This window comes from Rhamphochromis longiceps, linkage group LG12 (genome assembly GCF_057381845.1).
Source record: "Rhamphochromis longiceps isolate RC_006_pf linkage group LG12, R_longiceps_female_GT1.1, whole genome shotgun sequence".
NCBI lineage: Eukaryota > Metazoa > Chordata > Actinopteri > Cichliformes > Cichlidae > Rhamphochromis > Rhamphochromis longiceps.
Window position 1 is genome coordinate 17,887,675 of NC_140568.1, and position 22,403 is coordinate 17,910,077.

The 22,403-nt window shown below is 41.6% G+C and overlaps 1 protein-coding gene across 1 annotated transcript in view; it reads right to left on the reverse strand.

Moving 5' to 3' along the window:
- LOC146657141 (voltage-dependent N-type calcium channel subunit alpha-1B-like) overlaps positions 1-22,403 on the reverse strand; it is a 342,261-nt gene that overhangs the window by 87,549 nt on the left and 232,309 nt on the right. Inside the window, exons 30-35 of the mRNA XM_085424990.1 lie at positions 17,971-18,081; positions 17,795-17,878; positions 17,224-17,229; positions 15,140-15,256; positions 14,899-14,964; positions 14,717-14,808 (exon numbers count right to left, since the gene is read on the reverse strand). Of these exons, the coding sequence (XP_085281116.1) occupies positions 14,717-14,808; positions 14,899-14,964; positions 15,140-15,256; positions 17,224-17,229; positions 17,795-17,878; positions 17,971-18,081 (476 nt within the window). The remainder of the gene's footprint in view (positions 1-14,716; positions 14,809-14,898; positions 14,965-15,139; positions 15,257-17,223; positions 17,230-17,794; positions 17,879-17,970; positions 18,082-22,403) is intronic.

Genomic DNA, 22,403 nt, shown 5'->3' on the forward strand with positions numbered 1-22,403 from the left:
CACAAAAGAAAAAAATTGTTGTGTGGATGAAATATGAATGATAACATGAAGAGTGTTTGGTGTTTCTCATCCTGAAACAACTGTAATCCCACTTTCTGTTTTGAAGAAAGGAGGGTTCACAAAAAAAAAAAAAAAACAGAGAGAGAGAGAGATATGTGTGTTGTTTAAGCAGTGATGAGAATAATGAAAACGTGATGAGAGAGGTACATAAAACACACACAAACAGAAAATGCATTAACCATACTAACCCTACATGCATATACACATACAATGAAACTCATGAAGACCAGGCATCATCTTAAGCATGAGATTCTGTTTGTCATCTTGTCCAAGTCACTAGTAAGATGAAAGTGGTACATAGACTAGTGGACTGAATATTGTTAGTAGGACAGATGGTTGCATCATATAGGGAGAAAACAGAATGCTGATGAGGGGTTTTGCATGAATGAGCTGTGTGAGCTGATTGTTGAGTTTCTGGTGTGTGAAGAAGTTTTAACATGGCACACATTTGGTTACATGAGAAGAAACTTATTATGTGATGAGACAACAGGGTTATGCTGTATGTTGCGTGTGGCTGAATGGATAAATGTTTGAGTTTAAACTGGCTGATGATTTGTCTTTTGTTACTAAGTTGAGTCTGCCAATTAGGTTTGGTATGATTTCCTCCCTGAGATGAAGAACACATGTCATGATTTAACAAGGCCTTTCCTTCCTTTCCTTTCCTTTCTTTTATTCTTTTTATTTTGTTACTTTCACAGTGCACTGAAAGTTTTGTTTGATAATTTTTCTGTCATCTAAGCAGATCTGAACGTTTGAATAGGAAGAACTACACAACATGTTGTTGCGAACGGTTGCAAAGTGAGTTTCTCCAAAATTAAAATGGGCTCAGGAGAAAGTCGCTTATCTGGGACAATTAAGGAAACAAGTCCCTGTCCAAAAGGATTCAGCAAGGCAATCCGATCTAAAATTCTTCTTTTTCTTTTTGAAATGTCGTCGGTTTTGCTGAGGGTAGAAACGAAATGCGATGATAATTTCCTCTATCAGTAAAAGAAAGAATAACTGAGTGAATGAATGAGTGGAAAAAAAAGGGAAACTGACTGGACTGGTGAAAGCTGACAAGACTTGACTGACTTGACCACTACTTAAGGTTAACCTCCACCTAGACAGGACAAAGGGTGGATGAATCTATGTGTGTTTCTTTTTACAGGAGCAGAAAGATGACGGCAACATCCTAGGTTGCATGAGCTTTGGGCCGTGCCGATTTAACCTTTAAATGGCACTTTCTGTGTCTGTGAATTTACCAGTGGTATGTTATTCATGGGCTTGTGTTGCTCACAAAAGTCACTGTGAGAAAGTGTGTATACACCTGTGCAGCGCTAACATTTACATTTCTTTTCTACAGCAGAGGGTTAATCATGTAATTTGATCATGTGATTTACAGTATTGACACACAACTTGATGTTTTTGTACAACAGGATTACTGAGTTTTTGTGTGAAGAAAACTGTGGTTACAGGCTATATGTTGGTGATGAAATTACACTGTGTTGTTGGAGAAAATGTGAATGTTACAGGGGAAAAGTGAAAACAGTGTGATACTGTGTTTGACACCAGTGTTACTTCTTTTTACAGCGGAGTATTAACTTTATGACCTTTTACAGCACCTCTGGAATCTGGATGATTGACGCCTGACCACCAGGATGATCCGTGTATTTGGCTAATGTTTGTGTTTCCTTTAAGACTGCTTGTAAAGGATTCAGCACAGACGGACAAGTGACAATTGAACAGATGTGCAGTAGTTACAGAATAGTCACCACTATTGGGGCTCATGGTGAGTGACATAATTAAGGAAAGTCACTGATTACAATGTGGAATGACGATGAGATGTTTAATGATTTGGAGCAAATTATGGAAAAAAGTAGGGGTTTAATGAGGTTAGAATAAACCTGCAATGATCCTTGTCTCTGTGATGCTGAATACTTTATTACACTTATGAGTTGCAGTTGGTTGCAAATGTGAGTGGTTTTAACTTAAAGACTTTATCTTCTAGGATACAGGCTCCGGGTGGAGCTGGGAGTTAAACAAGCTAAACATGTAACTGCTGACTAATGTTTTTACACAGGGTTACAGGTTGGAGTATGGCTCCTCCAAGTGGGAAACCATGGAGATTGTTTTAGAGAGAATGTGCAACATTCTTGTGCATGTCTCATTGGGGAGTTGACACATGGCGAGAGCCGTGTGGCACAAGAGGAGTGTCATTTTTTAATTTGCAGGTGTCGTGAGGTAGCATGAGAAGAAGCGAGTAAGGAAGATCGTCCACAAGATGGAAGCTGAGGCCAGGAGAGAGGCTTCAGGGGGATCAGAGATCACCTTCAGCACAGCAGACATCGCGCAGAGACCTGTGCTATTAGGCTTCCAGGAGATTGTCATGCGGAGAGTTTTCACAGCAAAATCTTAAATAAAATGAAAGAGATTCGACGTTGATGTTGAGGAAGACAACTACGGTGTACGACGTGCTCTGCCTTAAATCGTCCGCAGCGTTGGAACATGAGGACCTGGAGGATGAAGGGAGCGTGCCAAGCTCCAAAAGTGACAGTGCAGAGGAAGTCCAACGATGGAATTGTGGTTCTGTGTAAAGCACAGATGCTAGGGGACTGGGAAATGGCTGACACCACTTTTCCCAAGGGTGGGAAAAGATTACCTAAAGTGTGTCATTTTGCCATGCAGATTTGATGCACTGCAGAGAAGCTTTATGCGAGGGAGAGATGTAAACAGACGAGACTTTTGTCTACATTTGCATCATGTCAACTTCCCTAAGCTGTTTGAAGTTTTGAGCCATGGATGGACATGACTCAAAAAGGGGGGAGAAGATCATAAACAACTTGATCCAATTTCCTTTTAAAAATCTTTTTCTGCGGTGACAACAGGTCAGGATAAGAGTTGTAAATGCAGATAATTCACCAGTTGACTCTAACCCCCACAGGATGCCTACAGTGAGAAGATTTGGGGTGGTTGATAGGAGTCATAAAGAAGGGTTTTGACCAGGCTACAGCTTTGAAGTTAGCTGAAAGTCACATGGACAAACAATAAAATCAACTGATGTGTTTGAATGCCTATGTCTGTATACGTTTGGATTGTAGTGACATTTGATTTTTGAGAATGTTGATTCTTTTTGTTTGACTGTTGACACTCATTTGTTTACTTGCAGGATGTAGGTTACTGTGTATGAGATCAATTAGAAGCAGGTTAACTGCTTACATGAAATTAACTGTGAACTTTTGCTGCAATAGGAGGTGAATGAGACGTGAGGAGCTGTGTATGAATGAAATCTACACTGACACTGCCAAAAACAAGGGTGCATAAGTTGAAATTTAAGTATACAATGACAAAAAGGGGGAATGTTAAGTCAAATTGTTGAATGTGTCATTGTGGTTCCTAAATTTGTAAAGTCTTAGTTCAAGCAGTAGGATCAAAGCCATTCCTTTGTCTCTGACCACCTCTCCAGCCACTCTGTGCTGGGTGAGGTTTTATTGCAGATACATCCTATCTGAAATATCTGATTCTTGTGTGGTAAGCTTCCTGCCCTTTTGTGGCTTCACTGTGTTCTTCATGGTGAACCAATACAGAAATGGAACCATATATTGGGTGTGGGGGAGATTACCATTTTATGACTAAGAATGTTGTTAGAAACAGTTGGAAGTGTCAGGTCAAGGAATGTTATTTTACTGCCACTGTGTTATTATTCACATGTACGGTCATTATTTCATCATTACTTCATTAGTCTGCATCACTTATCATCAGTTTATCATCAATATTATCATGTATCATTTATCATTTAGTAAATCTGCTAACGGTGTTTGCTGAGTGATCTTGTATTCCTTGTATTCCAGAGCACGCAGAATAAAACACATTCTAGATATAATACTCTATCATGCATAGCACCAGCATAGCTGTAGGTCCAGGCAGCCCAAGTCAGATAAGGACACCGAACTTTCGTTGGCCTGGACCTACACTCTCACAAAACTGCACACTCGTGTACACAATTGTTTATGCTGCCAAATACCGATGATTGGAAACATCTGGTTTCAAGCCTGGGAAAGTGTTGTTGTTCTGAGAAGAGGAGGTCCAGGAATTGTCTTGACGTCATAATGGCTATAAAGCTTTCTGTAACGAGCAGAGAGGCGAAGACCGTAGTGCTTCCCACACTGTGTAAACTGTGTGTGTTTAATAAATCACTTTTTAGACACCTCCGAGGACTCTGTCTGCACTTGTTTTTCCTTCCAAATCAAAAGAACCTTACAGAGCCTATCTTCACCACATATAGGTGTTTTAATAAAATAATTTGTGTTGACCCACTATGGACTTTCAGTCGTATGTCTCTTCCTCAAAATTCGAACCGCGACAGTTTTGGTGCCGAAACCGGTTTGAGGAGGGACTAATGGGGTTTGGCTGAGGTGTAGTGGTGTCAAACAGACGGACAGCCAGGAGGTCGACTGAGTGATGGGCCCCGAAATAGGAGGTAAGCACCGCCTGTTGATTGATGTCCAAAGGTGCTGAATTGGAAATTAAGGTAAATTAAATGTTCACTCAGTAGAGCTTCTGATCTGTGTCCGTGGTCACTTTGGGGTAATTAGTGATAAAAGTTTGGGGAATACAGTATTTGACTGATAAAATTTATTGCTGTTAATTCTGGGGTGAATTTTAAGTTAATAGGTTATGTGTTTAAGTGAATATGTTATGTGCTTAAATTGATGTGTTATATTTGTTGACTGTGACGTCAGTCAGGCAAGTTTTAGTTTAGGGTATTTGGTCAGATTGACCAGCAGAACGCGGTTCGGGCATCAAGTAATAACTGGAGGGCTGAGAGCCCACAGTGATGCTTTTAAAACATGTAAACAAACTGATTTAGAACCGGAGCGCGGCTCTGAGGAGTGCAGTTTTGTTCAGCGTTTGGCACCGACCAATAGCCGCGGACGTGTGGTTATTTTTTAGCCCGGAGTGGCCTTCCGCGGGGTTTCGAACTCCCGTTAACAGGCTAGGCAATCTACAAGTGATTACCTTTTATACTGCATTGTTTGGGTGGAGGGTGAGACCCGACCGCGACTACTCAACGTAGGGGACTGGTGAGCTTTAAGTATAGCTGAAAGCGTGTGGCGCTGGAGATGGAGCTCCCTGTCAGCTGCGGGAAGCGGTTATAAATTAAGTAGGGCCTAGAAATCTGACCGCTCTCGGCGACGGCGTTCCCGAAGCAGGTGTATTGACCAGCAAGGCGCGGCCTGGGCTTAGAGCTTTTAAATTAGTCAAAAACTTAGGAGTACCGGTACAGAGGTTCTGTTGAAGTGATAAGGAACCGTTGAATAACTTGTCTTGGCATCTGGTGTCTTTTGTCATGTGATACAGGCCTGAGTATATAAATAAAGTGTGAATCGGCTGTGTAAAGCGCTTACATTCATTATAACTGCATGTGCTGTGAAAACGATTTAAACTAGAAGCTGAGTGTGTGACGATTGAATAACAAGTGTGTTTGGTTGTATATTTTTAAAAAGGATGAGAAACTGCAGTCTGTGGCGCAGTTTGAGAAGTTGTGAAGTGCATGAGAGCCGCGGTCACGCGCTCTGTGTTCCTGAGAGAAAGAAAAGGTGGGGGCTGTGAGTGTGTGTGTGTGACAGGAAGTTGCATGCCCATAGAAGGACAGATGAGTTAAACTCTAGGCAGATGAAGCGAATGGAGGTTTTAAGAAAAGAAATGAAAAGGATATTAATCGTATGTTTTAGTGTGTCAATACAGGTTACAGATAAATAAAGGTGGACTTCTCTCAACCTGGGATTTTGAGTACGGCGCCAAAACCAGTAGAGTAGCATAATTGGGAGAAAACAGGCCAGATTTTGGCTTAAAATTTTACAGCTGGACCTCCCACTTGTCCCCATCCTGAGAAGAAGCTCAAAGGACAGTTAATCTCCTGATGAAGACCAACAGAACATCGTGGATTTGAGAAGAATTAATAGCAGGCAAAAGACAGTGCAACTGAACCGTTAACACTGAAACCAAACTGACGGGACCAGCAGCATGGAAGGAACTACGAGATGGAAACATGCACTGTGAATTACAGGCTAGGCAGTTGAATGGTGGGAAAGCACTGGACACTGATTGTCAGATTTGCCATGCTTGGAGTAATCTTGAAAGAGACGACTGAAAGGATCAACAGAAAAGAAGAAACCACGTGATGAAACATGGACGGCGAAAGTGCAGGCTGTTCTTACCCTCCTCGACTAAATCGGTTTCAGTTATGTACTGAAATATAAGAATGGACATTAGAGGCTTCTTTCAAAGAAAAAACTCAGGCTGGGACTTAATCCAAAAAGGAAAATACTGAAGAGAAACAGAGAAGAAACGGACTGTGTTGGCTGGAGAATTCAAGACAACAAAAGGACACTGAGAGAAGAGGACAGGGACCAGTGAGAGGTGAAGCCGGACGAGTTCGACTGTGAGAATACAGGGTATAATTGGATTGAAACGAAAGCCTGAACTCATGATGGTGTTTAGAGATCTCCACCAGAAAACTAAAGAGGTAAACAAAAAGAAGGTAAAATGAAGAGAGAAAATAACTGACAATTACGTGAATGAATGGAAAACACACATACACAAAGTGTTACATGTGAAATTATTTCTGGAAAGAATCAGAAGTGAGATAGTTTTGAATTAAGAAATCAGTGAAACGATGCATGAATTAAACCTGATTATAACATACAGAGGCAATGAAGAAAGCAGCTTACACTCACTGAACATTAACAAAATATATAGAAAAAGCAATGAAGACCTGCTTACACTTATACACATGACATAAGCTGGTATTTCTGACCAGAGAGAGGGAAACGGGTAGTTTAAGTACTCATGATAATAAAATGTCTCAGTTGTGTTTCTTCAGGTGCAAAGCAGACCTGGATCAATTCTCCACGTGCAGCGGTCGGAAGAAAGTTATAGGTCAACATGACTGGATACAGTGGGGCAAAAAAGTATTTAGTCAGCCACCGATTGTGCAAGTTCCCCCACTTAAAATGATGACAGAGGTCAGTAATTTGCACCAGAGGTACACTTCAACTGTGAGAGACAGAATGTGAAAAAAAAAATCCATGAATTCACATGGTAGGATTTGTAAAGAATTTATTCGTAAATCAGGGTGGAAAATAAGTATTTGGTCACCTCAAACAAGGAAAATCTCTGGCTCTCACAGACCTGTAACGTCTTCTGTACGAAGCTTTTCTGTCCCCCACTCGTTACCTGTATGAATGGCACCTGTTTGAACTCATCATCTGTATAAAAGACACCTGTCCACAGCCTCAAACAGTCAGACTCCAAACTCCACCATGGCCAAGACCAAAGAGCTTTCGAAGGACACCAGGAAAAGTATTGTAGACCTGCACCAGACTGGGAAGAGTGAATCTACAATAGGCAAGCAGCTTGGTGTGAAAAAATCAACTGTGGGAGCAATCATCAGAAAATGGAAGACATACAAGACCACTGATAATCTCCCTCGATCTGGGGCTCCACGCAAGATCTCATCCCGTGGGGTCAAAATGATCATGAGAACGGTGAGCAAAGATCCCAGAACCACACGGGGGGACCTGGTGAATGACCTGCAGAGAGCTGGGACCAAAGTAACAAAGGTCACCATCAGTAACACACTACAACGGCAGGGAATCAAATCCCGCAGTGCCAGACGTGTTCCGCTGCTGAAGCCAGTGCATGTCCAGGCCCGTCTGAAGTTTGCCAGAGAGCACATGGATGATACAGCAGAGGATTGGGAGAATGTCATGTGGTCAGATGAAACCAAAGTAGAACTTTTTGGTATAAACTCAACTCGTCGTGTTTGGAGGAAGAAGAATACTGAGTTGCATCCCAAGAACACCATACCTACTGTGAAGCATGGGGGTGGAAACATCATGCTATGGGGCTGTTTTTCTGCCAAGGGGACAGGACGACTGATCCGTGTTAAGGACAGAATGAATGGGGCCATGTATCGTGAGATTTTGAGCCAAAACCTCCTTCCATCAGTGAGAACTTTGAAGATGAAACGAGGCTGGGTCTTCCAACATGACAATGATCCAAAACACACCACCCGGGCAACAAAGGAGTGGCTCCGTAAGAAGCATTTGAAAGTCCTGGAGTGGCCTAGCCAGTCTCCAGACCTCAACCCCATAGAAAATCTGTGGCGGGAGTTGAAAGTCCGTGTTGCTCGGCGACAGCCCCAAAACATCACTGCTCTCGAGAAGATCTGCATGGAGGAATGGGCCAAAATACCAGCTACTGTGTGTGCAAACCTGGTAAAGACCTATAGTAAACGTTTGACCTCTGTTATTGCCAACAAAGGTTATGTTACAAAGTATTGAGTTGTATTTTTGTTATTGACCAAATACTTATTTTCCACCCTGATTTATGAATAAATTCTTTACAAATCCTACCATGTGGATTCATGGATTTTTTTTTTTCACATTCTGTCTCTCACAGTTGAAGTGTACCTCTGGTGCAAATTACTGACCTCTGTCATCATTTTAAGTGGGGGAACTTGCACAATCAGTGGCTGACTAAATACTTTTTTGCCCCACTGTATGTTAAGGCAAGTTTCTGGTTGAATTGTTCACAGCGCCATGTCTCCATAAACCTGACAAGTGGGCCCTAACTTCTGGCTGAGGACCAGGAATGCTGTTAATAAGGTGGGAACTTAAAATTTGGGTTAGCAAATTTGGGAAAGAAAACTGACGGCTTAAGTGGAGAAATGTGCAGGAGTCTGAAACACTGCAAAAGCAACATATGCAAATTCACATACAGAAGCAGAAAATGCATTAACCTTACAAGGACAAGCTCATAATGATTAATGCATAGACATTGATTAAACCTGGCTAAGAACACAAACATACGCAATGAAGAACAGCTTGCTGTTTGTATGAGTGATAGAATGGTGTGAATGTTTAATAAAATACATTTGGGTTTGAAGTTGAGGAATAACTCAAAGAAGCTATATGACAAAGGGAGTGAGTTATGAACAAAGAAAAGTGATTAAAGTAGTTTTAAGCATAGCAGACAGAAGAGGAGTGCAGATTTGGATAGGAAATTTATAGTTTAGTGATTATATGTTGTCGTAAGGGGGTTATGTCTTATGTTGAACCTAGGTATGTTAAAGTGCACAAAGGGGGTGATTGTTGTGTGCAAATTGTGTGGTTTTAACAAGACTTTCGGTGTATTGAGGAGGTGAAATTATGTGAGTTGACCTGGGAGTGTCAGGACTGCGGTGCCAATATTTGTGTGTTTAAGGTTGTTGAGGTTGTGGTGATGGGTTGATTCTGTCAGTGAGGTTCGGGTTGTTGTTGTTTTTGTTTTTAATAGAGGGAGTTTTAGGAAACATGGACATGTCTGAGAGGGGCCCATTATTTTTGTAACAGTGCACTTAGAGAAAACCTGTCAGGTGATTTTGTTTTGTGTTTTCATGAGCTAATAATCAGCTCTCTTTTTTCTCATTTTTGTTCTAAGCAGGCCTGCAACAGTGAATAACAGCGCTGACAAATTCTCGGGAAGAGCAAATATAAGGTGGGCTTTCCAGATTACAACTGGCTGAGGAGAAAGCTACCTGTGGGGATCTGATCAGGTCGTAAGTCCCTGTCTAAAAGGATTGTAGCGATTCAATCCAGTCCAAAACATAAGGAACTATTTTCCTATGGAAAATAAAAAATGAATGAGCTCATTTTGCTGAGGGCGGAAATCTAAATGCGGCGATGGTTTCCACTATCAGCAAAGAAAGAATGGATGAATGAATGAATGAATGAATGGATGAAAGACTGGAAATAAAACAAACGGACTGACTGGTAAAAGCTGACAAGACTTGACCACGACTCAAGGTTAACCTCCACCTAGATAGGACAAAAGGGTGGATGAATTTATGTGTGTTTCTTTTTACAGGAGCAGAAAGATGACAGCGACATCTGAGGTTGCATGACGATTTAACTTTTAATGCTACTTTCTGTGTTTGTGAATCTACTAGGTTGGTTGTTCAGGGGTTTGTGTTGGGTTGCTCACAGAGATAACTGTGAGAAAGTGTGTACACACCTGCGCAGCGTTAACATTTGCATTTTCTTCTCTACAGCATGACAGTGCTTGATGTGCTTTGAATATGTGGTTTATAACTGGACAAGTGGTTAATGTTTTCTAATAATGTTTTCCTACTACAGGATTTCTGGGCTTATGTGTGAGGAAACTGTGTTTATAGGTTATGAGTGGGTGATGCTATTAAACTGTGGGGAGACACATCCAGTCTTGAAAACAGTGTGATTCTTTTTACAGGAAATGTTTTTACAGGACCTCTGGAATGTGGATGGCTGACGCCTAACCCGAGATGGTCAAATGTGGTTTGCTAATGTTTGTTTTGCTTTGGTTGAGAGTGCATGCGGAGGATTCAGTAGAAAACAGACAAGTGACATGAGAAAACAAATAAGAGATGCAGTTTCTATGGAACAGTTTAATATGGGCGCTTATAGGGATAAAACAAGTGGAGTGACATTGCTTAAGGGAAGTCACTGATTAAATTCGGGATAAAATAAATTGCGGCAATAATAGTGATGTAATGATTTGGGAAATCCTGAACATGATACTTGTCTGTTGTGCTGAATACTTTATCACTTTCATGATCTATAGTTGGTTGTAAATAAGATGTTTGATTTAACAGATTTGTTTTCCAGGATACAGGTTCCAGGTGGAGCTGGGAGTTAAATGAGCTTAACATGTAACTGCTGACTGATGTTTTTACACAAGCTTACAGGTTGGCAGGAGATTGTTTTAGAGAGAATGTGTAACGTTCTTGTATAGGTCTCAGTGGGGAGACCCAGAGGAGGTGAGTATCATAAAGTGTAAAGGTCACTCCTCGGGGACTGGCATGGTGGCCAGAGGAAATCAGGAAGCCGATCGAGCTGCGAAAGAGGCAGCAGGCTATAAAGCACTACGGCAGATGGTACAAATAAGTGTGGAGGAAGAAGTAGGAGTCAACATGTTGGAGGAGGCCAGGAAGGCCCAAGAGGAGGCGGCCCCGGAAGAGAAGGGGGTCTGGAAGAGTCGAGGAGCATGGGAAGAAGGAGATCTCTGGCGAGGACCTGACGGACGACCGGTGTTGACTGCCAACCTAGCGGAACAGAAGATTGCAGAAGCAAATGGGCTTGGCCATGTGGGTGTGGCCCAGATGGAGAGACATCTGTGCCATTGGTGGCATCCCTTTTTGAGGGATATGATTAAGGAAAAAGCTAGGACGTGCCTGATCTGTGGGAGGCACGATCCAAAGCCAGTGATTAAACCAGAGGCAGGTAAGTTCCCCATTCCAGAAAGACCAGGGGAAGAGATTGTCATTGATTTCACTGACATGATCGACGTGGGACCGGGAGGAGTCCGGTATTTGCTGGTAAGTGTGGATGCTCTGACGGGGTGGCCCGAAGCGTGGCCAACAAAGAGGGAGGATGCAAAAAGTGTGATTAAGTATTTAATCAATCATTACATCCCCCGGCATGGTTTTCCCAAAAGAATTAGGTCAGACAATGGAACTCATTTTAAAAATAAAGATTTGGCAGAAGTAGAACAGAAGCTGGGGTTGCAGCACCGATTTGGGACGTTGTATCATCCTCAGTCCCAGGGGAAGGTGGAAAGAATGAATCTAAACCTGAAAAACAAAATAGCTAAAATTTCTGCTCAGACGGGGCTAAATTGGGTTGCAGCCCTGCCAATTGCATTGATGATAATAAGATGCTGTGTTAATCAATCCACAGGTTTCACACCATATGAGCTGTTGACAGGACGACAGTTTCCAGGTCCTTGGACAACAGTCCTGGCGGAAGAGAGTATAAAAAGTAACAGAAAGCATGCGGAATGTTGGAAAGAATTAAAAGCTCTTGTGTCTAGTTTCACACAACAGGTTGGAGTGGGGGTGAATGCGGTGGACAGGTCCGTCCCCGACGCCAAGGCTGTGTGGCTGAAGGTCATTAAGCGAAAGTGGAGAGATCCGAGGTGGACGGGGCCATTCGAGGTGACGGCTCATACCACCAGCGCGGTTCGGTTGAAGGGAAAGGGTGAGACCTGGTTCCATTGGTCTCAATGTGCAGTGGCGGACGAGAGCTTACTCGAAATAAGCTCCACCCAAAGTAACACGGGGGGGAACATAGAGGCAGAATAATCCTCTCCCCCTGTGCAGCGGTTCTCCCCAGCAGTCTACCTGGGGAGACGAAGAAAGAAGAGGAGCGTCACGCGCCAAGCATCAATTCATTCCAGGCTCCTGATAGGCTAGGGCTCTAGTCTAAAATAATTAAGAGATTAAAGGAATCGTAATAGTTTTGTACGTTAATCGCATACTTTTATACTCATAACCTTATACTCTTATCACGAAGTTTAAAGTAAAGGTAAAAAGAGCCTGGGAACAGTGATCATGAAACTGTGGGAAAATTGGAAAATAACGGGGGTGTTGGGGTTGATAAGTGTTATAACGTGTTTATTTGTTTTGGCCTCGCAAGCGAGCCCAAGAGGAGTTGTCAGGTCAAGGAATGTTATTTTACTGTCACTGTGTTATTATTCACATGTACGGTCATTATTTCATCATTACTTCATTAGTCTGCATCACTTATCATCAGTTTATCATCAATATTATCATGTATCATTTATCATTTAGTAAATCTGCTAACGGTGTTTGCTGAGTGATCTTGTATTCCTTGTATTCCAGAGCACGCAGAATAAAACACATTCTAGATATAATACTCTATCATGCATAGCACCAGCATAGCTGTAGGTCCAGGCAGCCCAAGTCAGATAAGGACACCGAACTTTCGTTGGCCTGGACCTACACTCTCACAAAACTGCACACTCGTGTACACAATTGTTTATGCTGCCAAATACCGATGATTGGAAACATCTGGTTTCAAGCCTGGGAAAGTGTTGTTGTTCTGAGAAGAGGAGGTCCAGGAATTGTCTTGACGTCATAATGGCTATAAAGCTTTCTGTAATGAGCAGAGAGGCGAAGACCGTAGTGCTTCCCACACTGTGTAAACTGTGTGTGTTTAATAAATCACTTTTTAGACACCTCCGAGGACTCTGTCTGCACTTGTTTTTCCTTCCAAATCAAAAGAACCTTACAGAGCCTATCTTCACCACATATAGGTGTTTTAATAAAATAATTTGTGTTGACCCACTATGGACTTTCAGTCGTATGTCTCTTCCTCAAAATTTGAACCGCGACAGAAGTCACGCACACAGAGAGACACATTCTCACACATTCACTCAAACACACACACACACACACACACACACACACACTCTCACATGCATACACACACACACATACACACATTCTCACATACACATACACACGTTCTTGCACATGCATATAGATGTTTACACATACACACACATAGTGCCTTGTCTTAGAACCATTGGGGGGGTTTACGGTGGGAGGTGCTTTTGCTGTGGTGTGTATTGTTTGAACTGTTTTCCCAATAAAAGGCAGCAAGCGGAGGCCGGATTTGGGGTCATTTTGTGGTAGGATACGAAGTGCGTTCCTGAGATACTGACGAGGCCTCCCTTGCAAGTAAATTGATTGTCTTGTGTTCTTCATGATGAATAAGTCTCTAAACTAGCGGGGCTTGTGGAAACACAGACCCAACAATAACAAAGAGAGGGAAGGTAGTCAGAAGTAAGGGGGATCGAACTAGGCAACAATGCAGACATAAAGGACCACTACAAATACCTGGGGATCCCACAGGAAAATGGAAACCATGACGAGGCTGCTGGCAAAGCTGCAACCACCAAGTACCTGCAGAGGGTCAGGCAAGTCCTGATGAGTCAGCTGAACGGTAAGAACAAGATCTGGTGTATCAACACTTACGCCCTGCCCATGATTAACCCTGCTGGGACAATAAGCTGGGGAAAGGAGGACATAGAAGGCCACTGACATCAAGACAAGGAAGCTCCTGATCATTCATGGAGGGTTTCAGTCCAAGTCCAGCACCCTGAAGCTGTATGCTAAATGGAAGGAAGGAGGCCGGGAACTGGTGAGTGTTAGCACCACGGTCCAGGATGAGACAACAAATATCAGGAAGATGGCCCCAACAAACCACGTGCTCACGTCTACCATACCAGGCAAGACCCCAGGTGAAGGCTGTGTAAAGATGCCCCTGAGACAATCCTGCACATAACAGCAGGATGCAAGATGGAACGCCATAACCAAGTGCCCGGATGGTTGGACTTTAACAAGGTTCCAAGTAGAGCTTCAACATGCATAAGAAGAAATAGGAGTGAGACAAAACTTTTTTGTGAGCTTGCAATTTATTATGTGCAGTGCAGCGAGGAGCGCTTGGACCTCTACGTTGGAGCAACCAAATAGCCACTCCATAAATGGATGGCGTCAACATATAAGAGCCCCCTCGACACAACAAGACTCAGCTGTACATCTGGAGCTAAAGGATAAAGGACACTACCAATGTTCATACTTTGGACCCAGAGGACAGATGGTTTGAAAACAAGTAAAATAGGCCATCTATGTCCACTGTGAATGACAATCATTGAACAGCCATCTTCAGGCACTATCACATTGACAAACTGCCTGGTGAGATGACAGCAAACCCGATCAGCATTTACAACTGAGTGATAAAACTCTTTGCTTAATGTGCTCATGGACCAATGTATATATTTAAGTTATGTATACCTGAACAGTAGCATGAGAGCCTGAAGGAATGTGCGGAAGTTGTTGTGGTGATTTATAGCTGTATCCTCATTCAGCTCAATGTTGCCAAACACCTAGAGCAGAAACATGGATTCAGGCCACAATATTGTAATGGTAAATTACTGCATGAATATCACATTCTCTGACCGAGTAGCATCACACACCTGCATTCCAATGATGGCGTAGATAAAGAACAGCATGGCAATCAGTAGACAAACATAAGGCAGGGCCTAAAGGCAACAACAGGAAACAAAACGTATTTCATTTTAAATACCCACTCTGAGTTCTTCTAGGCAGTGTAGAAGTGTGTGCAGGAAATTGCTGTATGTGGCTTTGGAAGTGTACAGAAAATGTGAATATCAGGGCTAGTCAAGAATGTGTAAGCATTGTACTGTTTATGAGCACCTTAAAAGACTGAACAAAGGTCCACAGCAAAATGCGGATGGTGTATCCCTGCCTCAGCAGCTTTATGAGTCGAGCAGCTCTAAAGAGCCTCAGAAAGCTCAGGTTGAGCAGCCTGTCCTGTTAGACACAGATAAGATAGGGAGCACTTACCCACCAAATATCATTGCTCAATGTTAAACACACTTATGGAAGTCAGCTGGTTACAAACAATCACATGTGGCAAAAGCATACAAGGTCAATACATTCAATTTCGCTAAATGCTGTTCATCACAGTGCTTTAAGAATTATCACTAAAAGGGGGCACAAAGGTTTTCCAGATGGCTCCATTTACTCATAACCTTAGACAACAGTGCACAGACTGGTTGACAAAGGAGCAAAGGAAGCCTCCTAGTAAACACACCTATGGTACCAATTTTGAAATCTTATGTGACCTTGTTCTCAAGTTATTACATTCACAAGATTTTCAGAAAACTTTCTCTGATCTTGAGGTTAAGGTCACCGGGAGTGAATGGTAAATTGACTGGTTCTTATTTAGCGCTTTTCTACTCTGAGCACTCAAAGTACTTTATACAACTTGTACATTCACCCAAGCACTTTTTTCTAAGCTGGTTCTTATTGCTTACTATCTAACATTCACAGGCATTCATACTCCAATGGATGCATTGGAGAGCAACATGGGGTTAGTATCTTGACCAACGACATTTGGCATGCAGACTGGGATTGAACCGCAAATTTTCCAGTTTGTAGGTGACCTCCTCTACCACCGGAGCTACAGCCACCCAGAGTCAAACTTGTCCAAGGTATTTAGTAGATCCACCGATGTTATCAATTCAAAAATCCGAGGTAACGTCCTTTTTATTTATCACGTTCACGACATTTTCACTGAGATTCAAACCTGTCTAAGATTTTTAGATACCTAAATGACATCAATTTGAAGCAGAAAATATTTTTTCTCATGGGATCAGTTTCTTGATCATTAATACGCAATTATCATGACCATCAACGACTAGGGATGGACCGATCCGATATTACGTATCGGTCCGATACTGACCTAAATTCCTGAATTGGATATCGGAGAGAAATAAAAAAATGTAATCACATCCATTAAATATCACAAAAGCACCTCACAAAATGAGAGACATGGCATAACTCAGCTCATAACCTTAGGGAGCAGTATGCGCCTCTTCTCTCTCCCTCCCTCTCCTGTTGCTACTTCAATCATGAAACTGATCAATGATCAGCTGATCAGTTTTTCTTTCGCGACTCCCGTCTCTCTTGTTTGTTTTTGGCCCACTTTGCACCAGAAAGAGGAAACCAGGGGCTGAACAACAGCAGCACGTTTAAGCTTGATAAGCTGTTGTTAGAATTGTTAGAATTTATTTAATATTACTTTCTACAACAGGATCCTTTTCTATGTAGCTAATGTAAGTCTAATATATACCCTAGTAAGCTATAGTACTTTTTCCTTTGGTAGGGTACCATCTGTGCAGTCTGCAATTCTGTTGAAGACAGATGTTGAATCTATTAAATTATTGTATAAAAATAATTGATTTCTGTGTTTTTTGGTTTTGTTTTTGTTTTTTTTACATGTGCATTAAAGTTAATTTAATTGCGCCAATTAAGCAAGTATGGGGTGATTCCCCATACTTGCCAACCTTGAGAACTCAGAATTAGGGAGACATTCAATGGATGTGTGTGTGTGTGTGTGTGTGTGTGTGTGTGTGTGTGTGTGTGTGTGTGTGTGTGTGTGGATATATATACACATATTGCAAAAACTTGAATTTTACAGTGTTTATTTATTTAAAACTATTTATTTAAAGTATGTTACATGTTCTTAGCCTGGATACCATGGCTATCAAGTACTGATGTCCCCTAATATGTTTTTGTGAAGTCTAAAGACAATCCAAAAAATATTGTGGGTAAAATAAAGTTTACTGACTTAAGATGCAGTTTAAATCTTGCTAGAAGTTCATTAGACTGCTAGCAAGATGTAAACTGCAGGTTTATAGGGTTTCTTTTCCCTACATCACCAGCATGAAAATGTTTTTATCATAGGACAGTTTTATTTACAGAAACCCACTCACCGTAGTCTAGTGATGTTTTTGGACCATGGCATGCCAACACCATTGACGACAATCAACAACAAATGTGTAGAATGACAGAAAGAGTTGGGAAAGAGAGGCAAGAGAACACAAACAGTCATATTGTACAGCATAAACTGATAACAATCAGCAAATAATCGTATGCAGATACATATACACACATGTGTACAGAGATATACTTATAGTATAGTATAATAAAGATATACTTATAGTAGACTGAAAAGTCTGGAATAAATAAAGAAACTACCCACAAAATATGCAAAAACACTGTAAAATATAACTCAGCCAAATATCACACATTGAAGGTTACTCTCTAATGTGGATTCAGAAAAACACCTGTCCTGTAATTATTGCATCGTATCAAAACATTACTACCTCAAATCCTTTCCTTTTCCCCAGCTATATAGCCTCTGTCACGACTCTGCCATGTGACTGACCACTGGCTAGTTAGCTTGCTTGCTAAGCCCCAGTTAATTTTCTAAACTGCAGTGTTTTTATGTATCCCATGAAATATTTAAGTGAGAGTGAGGTGGGTGGGAAAAAGTGCTCTTACATTGATTTCCGTCACCAGGATGTCAGTAATGCTTCCCAACACTGTCACAAAGTCAAACACGTTCCAAGCATCCTTTAGGTAGTTCTGAAGAAAAAAAGCAAAAAAACAAAAAAGAAAATCAGGAGCTGTGCTTTACCTTTAAGAGTATTTAGAGTTGCTTTATAATGACTACCCACCAATGGCCCAAAAGCAATGATCTTGAGAATACATTCCAGAGAGAAGAGAGTGGTGAACACTATGTTGAGGTTCTTTAGCATTACTTCATAGAACTCTGGAGCTCCATAGAACTACAAGAGAAGGGCAAATGAGACGTTAAGGCACATTTTAAGGTGACGAATAACGATTAGCTTAGTGTGTCAGGCTAATGCATTCCTTCTATGTCCATTATATGGAGACTATACCCCATAGTGCTTAAAATATGAAAATCTTGATACAGATGGAAGGAAAGTGGACAATACATGTAGAAAGGCTAATTTATAACATATCCTGTTCTCAAAAACTGACATAACTATAACTCTGGACTCAAGAAATACATGCTTAAAGGTTTTAAAACATGTGACATCACCGGGTTGGTTAGTTGCTAGTAATAGACTGACACTGTTTGTGTTAGCTAACTACTAACAAAAACAATAACTCAGGGTAAATAAAGGACACTAAAACTAAAAATCAGTTTAAGTGGATCACTTTTGTGCTGCCCTTTGCTGCAACCATGAATTTTAAGTTAAAACTAAGGATACACTATTCACTTTTCTCTGACTGTTAAGCATTCAGTGGCTCTCTGTTGTCTGGCTAGTTGCAGTGAAACAGAAATTCCGCCTACCACACATATTAACCAATTTTTCCTGCAGATATGCTGATGTATTTCCTGATTTTGCTTCAGTAAAAAAAAAACACAGTTATGTTTGTGATGTGATGTGAATGTATTAATCACTAGTGTAAACTGTTTGGATCTGCTTGGGAAAAGAAAGATTGTTTTATTCCATAAAATACCACTTATCGCATCACCTGATTGTGCTGCTTTGAACACCCTGCTAGATGAGGAAAATAAGAGTTTTTGACTCTAGCTTGTTGGCCCGGTAAACCACCTGTCACCTGAATCAAACGGGCTGTCTTCCACATTGTCCTTATTCAAAACGTTTTTTACAAACCTGAACCTTAAGGCTAACAGGTGGATTTTCCCATGTCAGTGTAGCTAGTCAGACAATGAAGAACTGGGTCTGATGCTAGTTAGCTAACAGAAACTAATTCAGTTAGCTAACTGATTCTACTAATCGCATCTTGGCGAAATCACGTTCTGTACAAGATGCCACTAAATTAAACATGTTCTAAAAACTTTGCGCACATATTTCTTAAAACATCTACAAAAACAGTGCTACATCTATGTTAGTTTTTAAGAGCAGGTCTCAATGGTATAAATTAGAAAAAATTTGAAATTCACACGTAGAAATGAAAGATTCAAGGTGGGGGTAGGGTTTCATCAGGGATTACCTCCGGGCCCCTTTGTGTTTGACTATTATGGGACTATTATCCCTCCAAAACCCCATCCCCTTGGGACTGTGGCTACGTCCACAGTCGCAAGGAACAAGAAACACAGGAACAAGGAACACAGTCCCACAGGAAAACCACCGAGTTTTTTAAATGGACTAACAATGAGGAGGAGTTGTTGCTGCGAGTAACACAAAAGTACAAAGTTGCAAAAGCAAGTGAGAATTAAAGAATTTTAAGAAAAGCTATCTGGAGCATGTACAGACTGATATCAATCTTTAATAGGGCTGTCAAAATTGAGAGCAAACAAAACAACTGCTGTATAATGCCCTCCGCTTTCTCTGTTTAATTGGACACATGACTGCATCATATGACTGACATGCGTCATCGTTTTATAAAGTCTGCGTCCACACTGCGACACGAAAGCAACGTTTTCAAATGTATGCATTTTATAGAGCACTTTCCATGAGTGAAAACGTTGTCTCAGTGTGGACGGGAGGCCAAAACGGAGAGAAAACTATGCGTTTTCAAACAAAAACGCATTAGTGTGGAAGTAGCCTGTGTCACCTCCCAGACCACCAAAACAAAGCACAAATTAGCAAAAAAAGTTTTACACAAAAATTAAAAGACAGAATAGAATGTACAACTGCAGCAAAGAGTAAAACACTAGATTGTTAAACATTCTCTTCTGTACAGAAACAGTACTGTACAGTCCAGAAAAAGCATTAGTCAAGGTTACAATCTTCTTATGGCCTCAGACAGTGGACAGTGGTCTGTGTTATTTAACAGTCCTATTTTTTGTAAATGGAGAGTCCTCTTCACACACTAAGGTTAATTATGGTGTTCAACAGGGTTCAGTGCTAGGATCAGTTCTTTTTACCTTAAGCTGGGCATACACTGTGCGATTTTTTCAATCGCGTTATTCAGCTCCTGCTAAAACTGTATGATTGACTCTCAGGGGTTAGAAGTTCATAGAGAACAATGCAGGGTCTCACACTATACGGCCCGAGTGCTCACACTTGCGTGTGTCTAACACGAAAGTTATAACACAAAATCTGTCTCTCGCTCTCCCTTTCACTCACACATAGACACATCCACCACCACCATCAATGTTGCTAAATTGCTAATGAAAACTAGAAAATCCATTTTCTGAAGAAACTGCAGTGTGATTGCTGATAGCTGAATGTTTTGAGCTGAAATGAAATAAATGCTGAATTTAAGTAAAAAAATGTTTAATGAGATGAAAAATACAGAATTATTCACCTGAAAACAAAAGTGCAGAACTGCTAAAGGCTGATGTTAACACAGAAGAAGTTTGAAAGCAGTTTTGAGTCACAAAGCATCTGAATGAATATTAAAAGTTCATATTCTTTTAATCACCAAATCACTGAAATGTGGGAGAACTCACTACAGAAAGATCAATGCTGTAAGTTTTAATGATCCAGTCAGAAAGGATGATTCTTAAAGTCATCAACTGACTCCAAATGCCCAGGTTTGAACCCCCTATCTGCTAAAAACAAATCCACCAATCAAACAGAAGCCTGAATTTCATGGGCCAATCAGAATGCTTGATCCAGTTGTCCAGGACTAACTACTGATATACAACTACTCTGTGGCAAAACCCTGTCAAATCTGCCTTGGTGCACCTGTTGAACAATTGCTTCTAAATCCAAGACCCTAACTCCCATCAAAATCATTTTCAAAAGGTGAATATCCCGAGGACCTGTTCTACACAACTAATAGTTATGTCTATAACTTCTGTTCCCTGAAGGAGAGGAACAAGGTACAACACATAAGTATGGGATATCACGCCCTTGCGTGTCCTGGCTGAAGAAATCTTTATTCACACCTTTAAGGCACGGCCCCACCTGCATATATAGCCGCTGTCATCACAGTCATCCCTCAGTTCAATAGCCGCTCTTCACTGAGCCAAACTGCTCAGTGGGGCCACCTTGTGTTGTACCTCGTTCCTCTCCTTCAGGGAACAGAAATTATAGACATAACTATTCGTCCCTTTCAGTCGATTCACTCGGTACAACACATAAGTATGGGACATATATACACGCCCCACAGAGCAGCCACCGAACCGGAATCAGACCAAGACATCCTTAGTGAGCGGTAGACCCAGCAGAAAGAACAGTATGAGCCACCGAAGGAGCTGTAACGTCCAACCGATAAAACCGCACAAAAGTGTGCGGTGATGCCCAACTAGCTGCCGCACAAATATCAGCTACAGGCACCTCTTTAAAAAGAGCCCATGAGGTTGTCATCCAGAAGTGGAATGAGCTCTCACCCCCTGGGGCAAAGCAAGACCTCTGGTGCCATATGCCAGTGAGATAGCTTCTATAATCCAGTGGGACAGCCTCTGTTTAGACAGACCTCTACCTCTATTTGGATTAGCGAAGCAGACAAACAGCTGGCCACATAAACGCACATTCTGAGTGCGCTCAATGTAGGTGCGTAGCACACGCACTGGACAAAGAGAATGCATCCTCTTCTGCTTCTCAGATGCAAAAGGAGGGGAGCAAAAGCTCAGCAACTCAAACTAAGAGCTATAAGATGCAGGCATGATCTTGGGAAAATAGGTAGCATTTGAACGCAATACGACCTTGTGGCCATCAGGAGAGAACTGTGTGCAGGAGGGATGCACAGACAGCGCATGAAGGTCACCCACTTGCCTTGCCGAAGCCAAAGCGAGAAGTAATGCAGTCTTATATGAAAGAAATTTAATATCCACAGACTCAATGGGTTCAAACAAAGGGCCTCCAGCACCAAAGATAAGTCCCAAGCAGGGACAGAGGGGCTTGAGCACCCGCCCCTTTCCTGATGGGTGCCCAAAGTGCCCTTTTGTTGAGGCAACTTTTTAAAAAAATATATATATATATATTTTTTTTATGTGTGTGTGCGTGCGTGCGGAGTCCTGTCTGTGCCCCTCAACAATAATATTTAACTATTAATCACAGTTTTGCTAAATAAAAGGATCTGGCTTGCATCAGTCACATGATCACATTTAACCAATGATCGCCCTTGACGGCAGAACGCGCTGGGTACGAGCCGGGAACGAGCTCACAAAGAGCACGCGCATTTTTAGCGGTCCGGAGCTGTAGGAGAAACACAAGTTAAC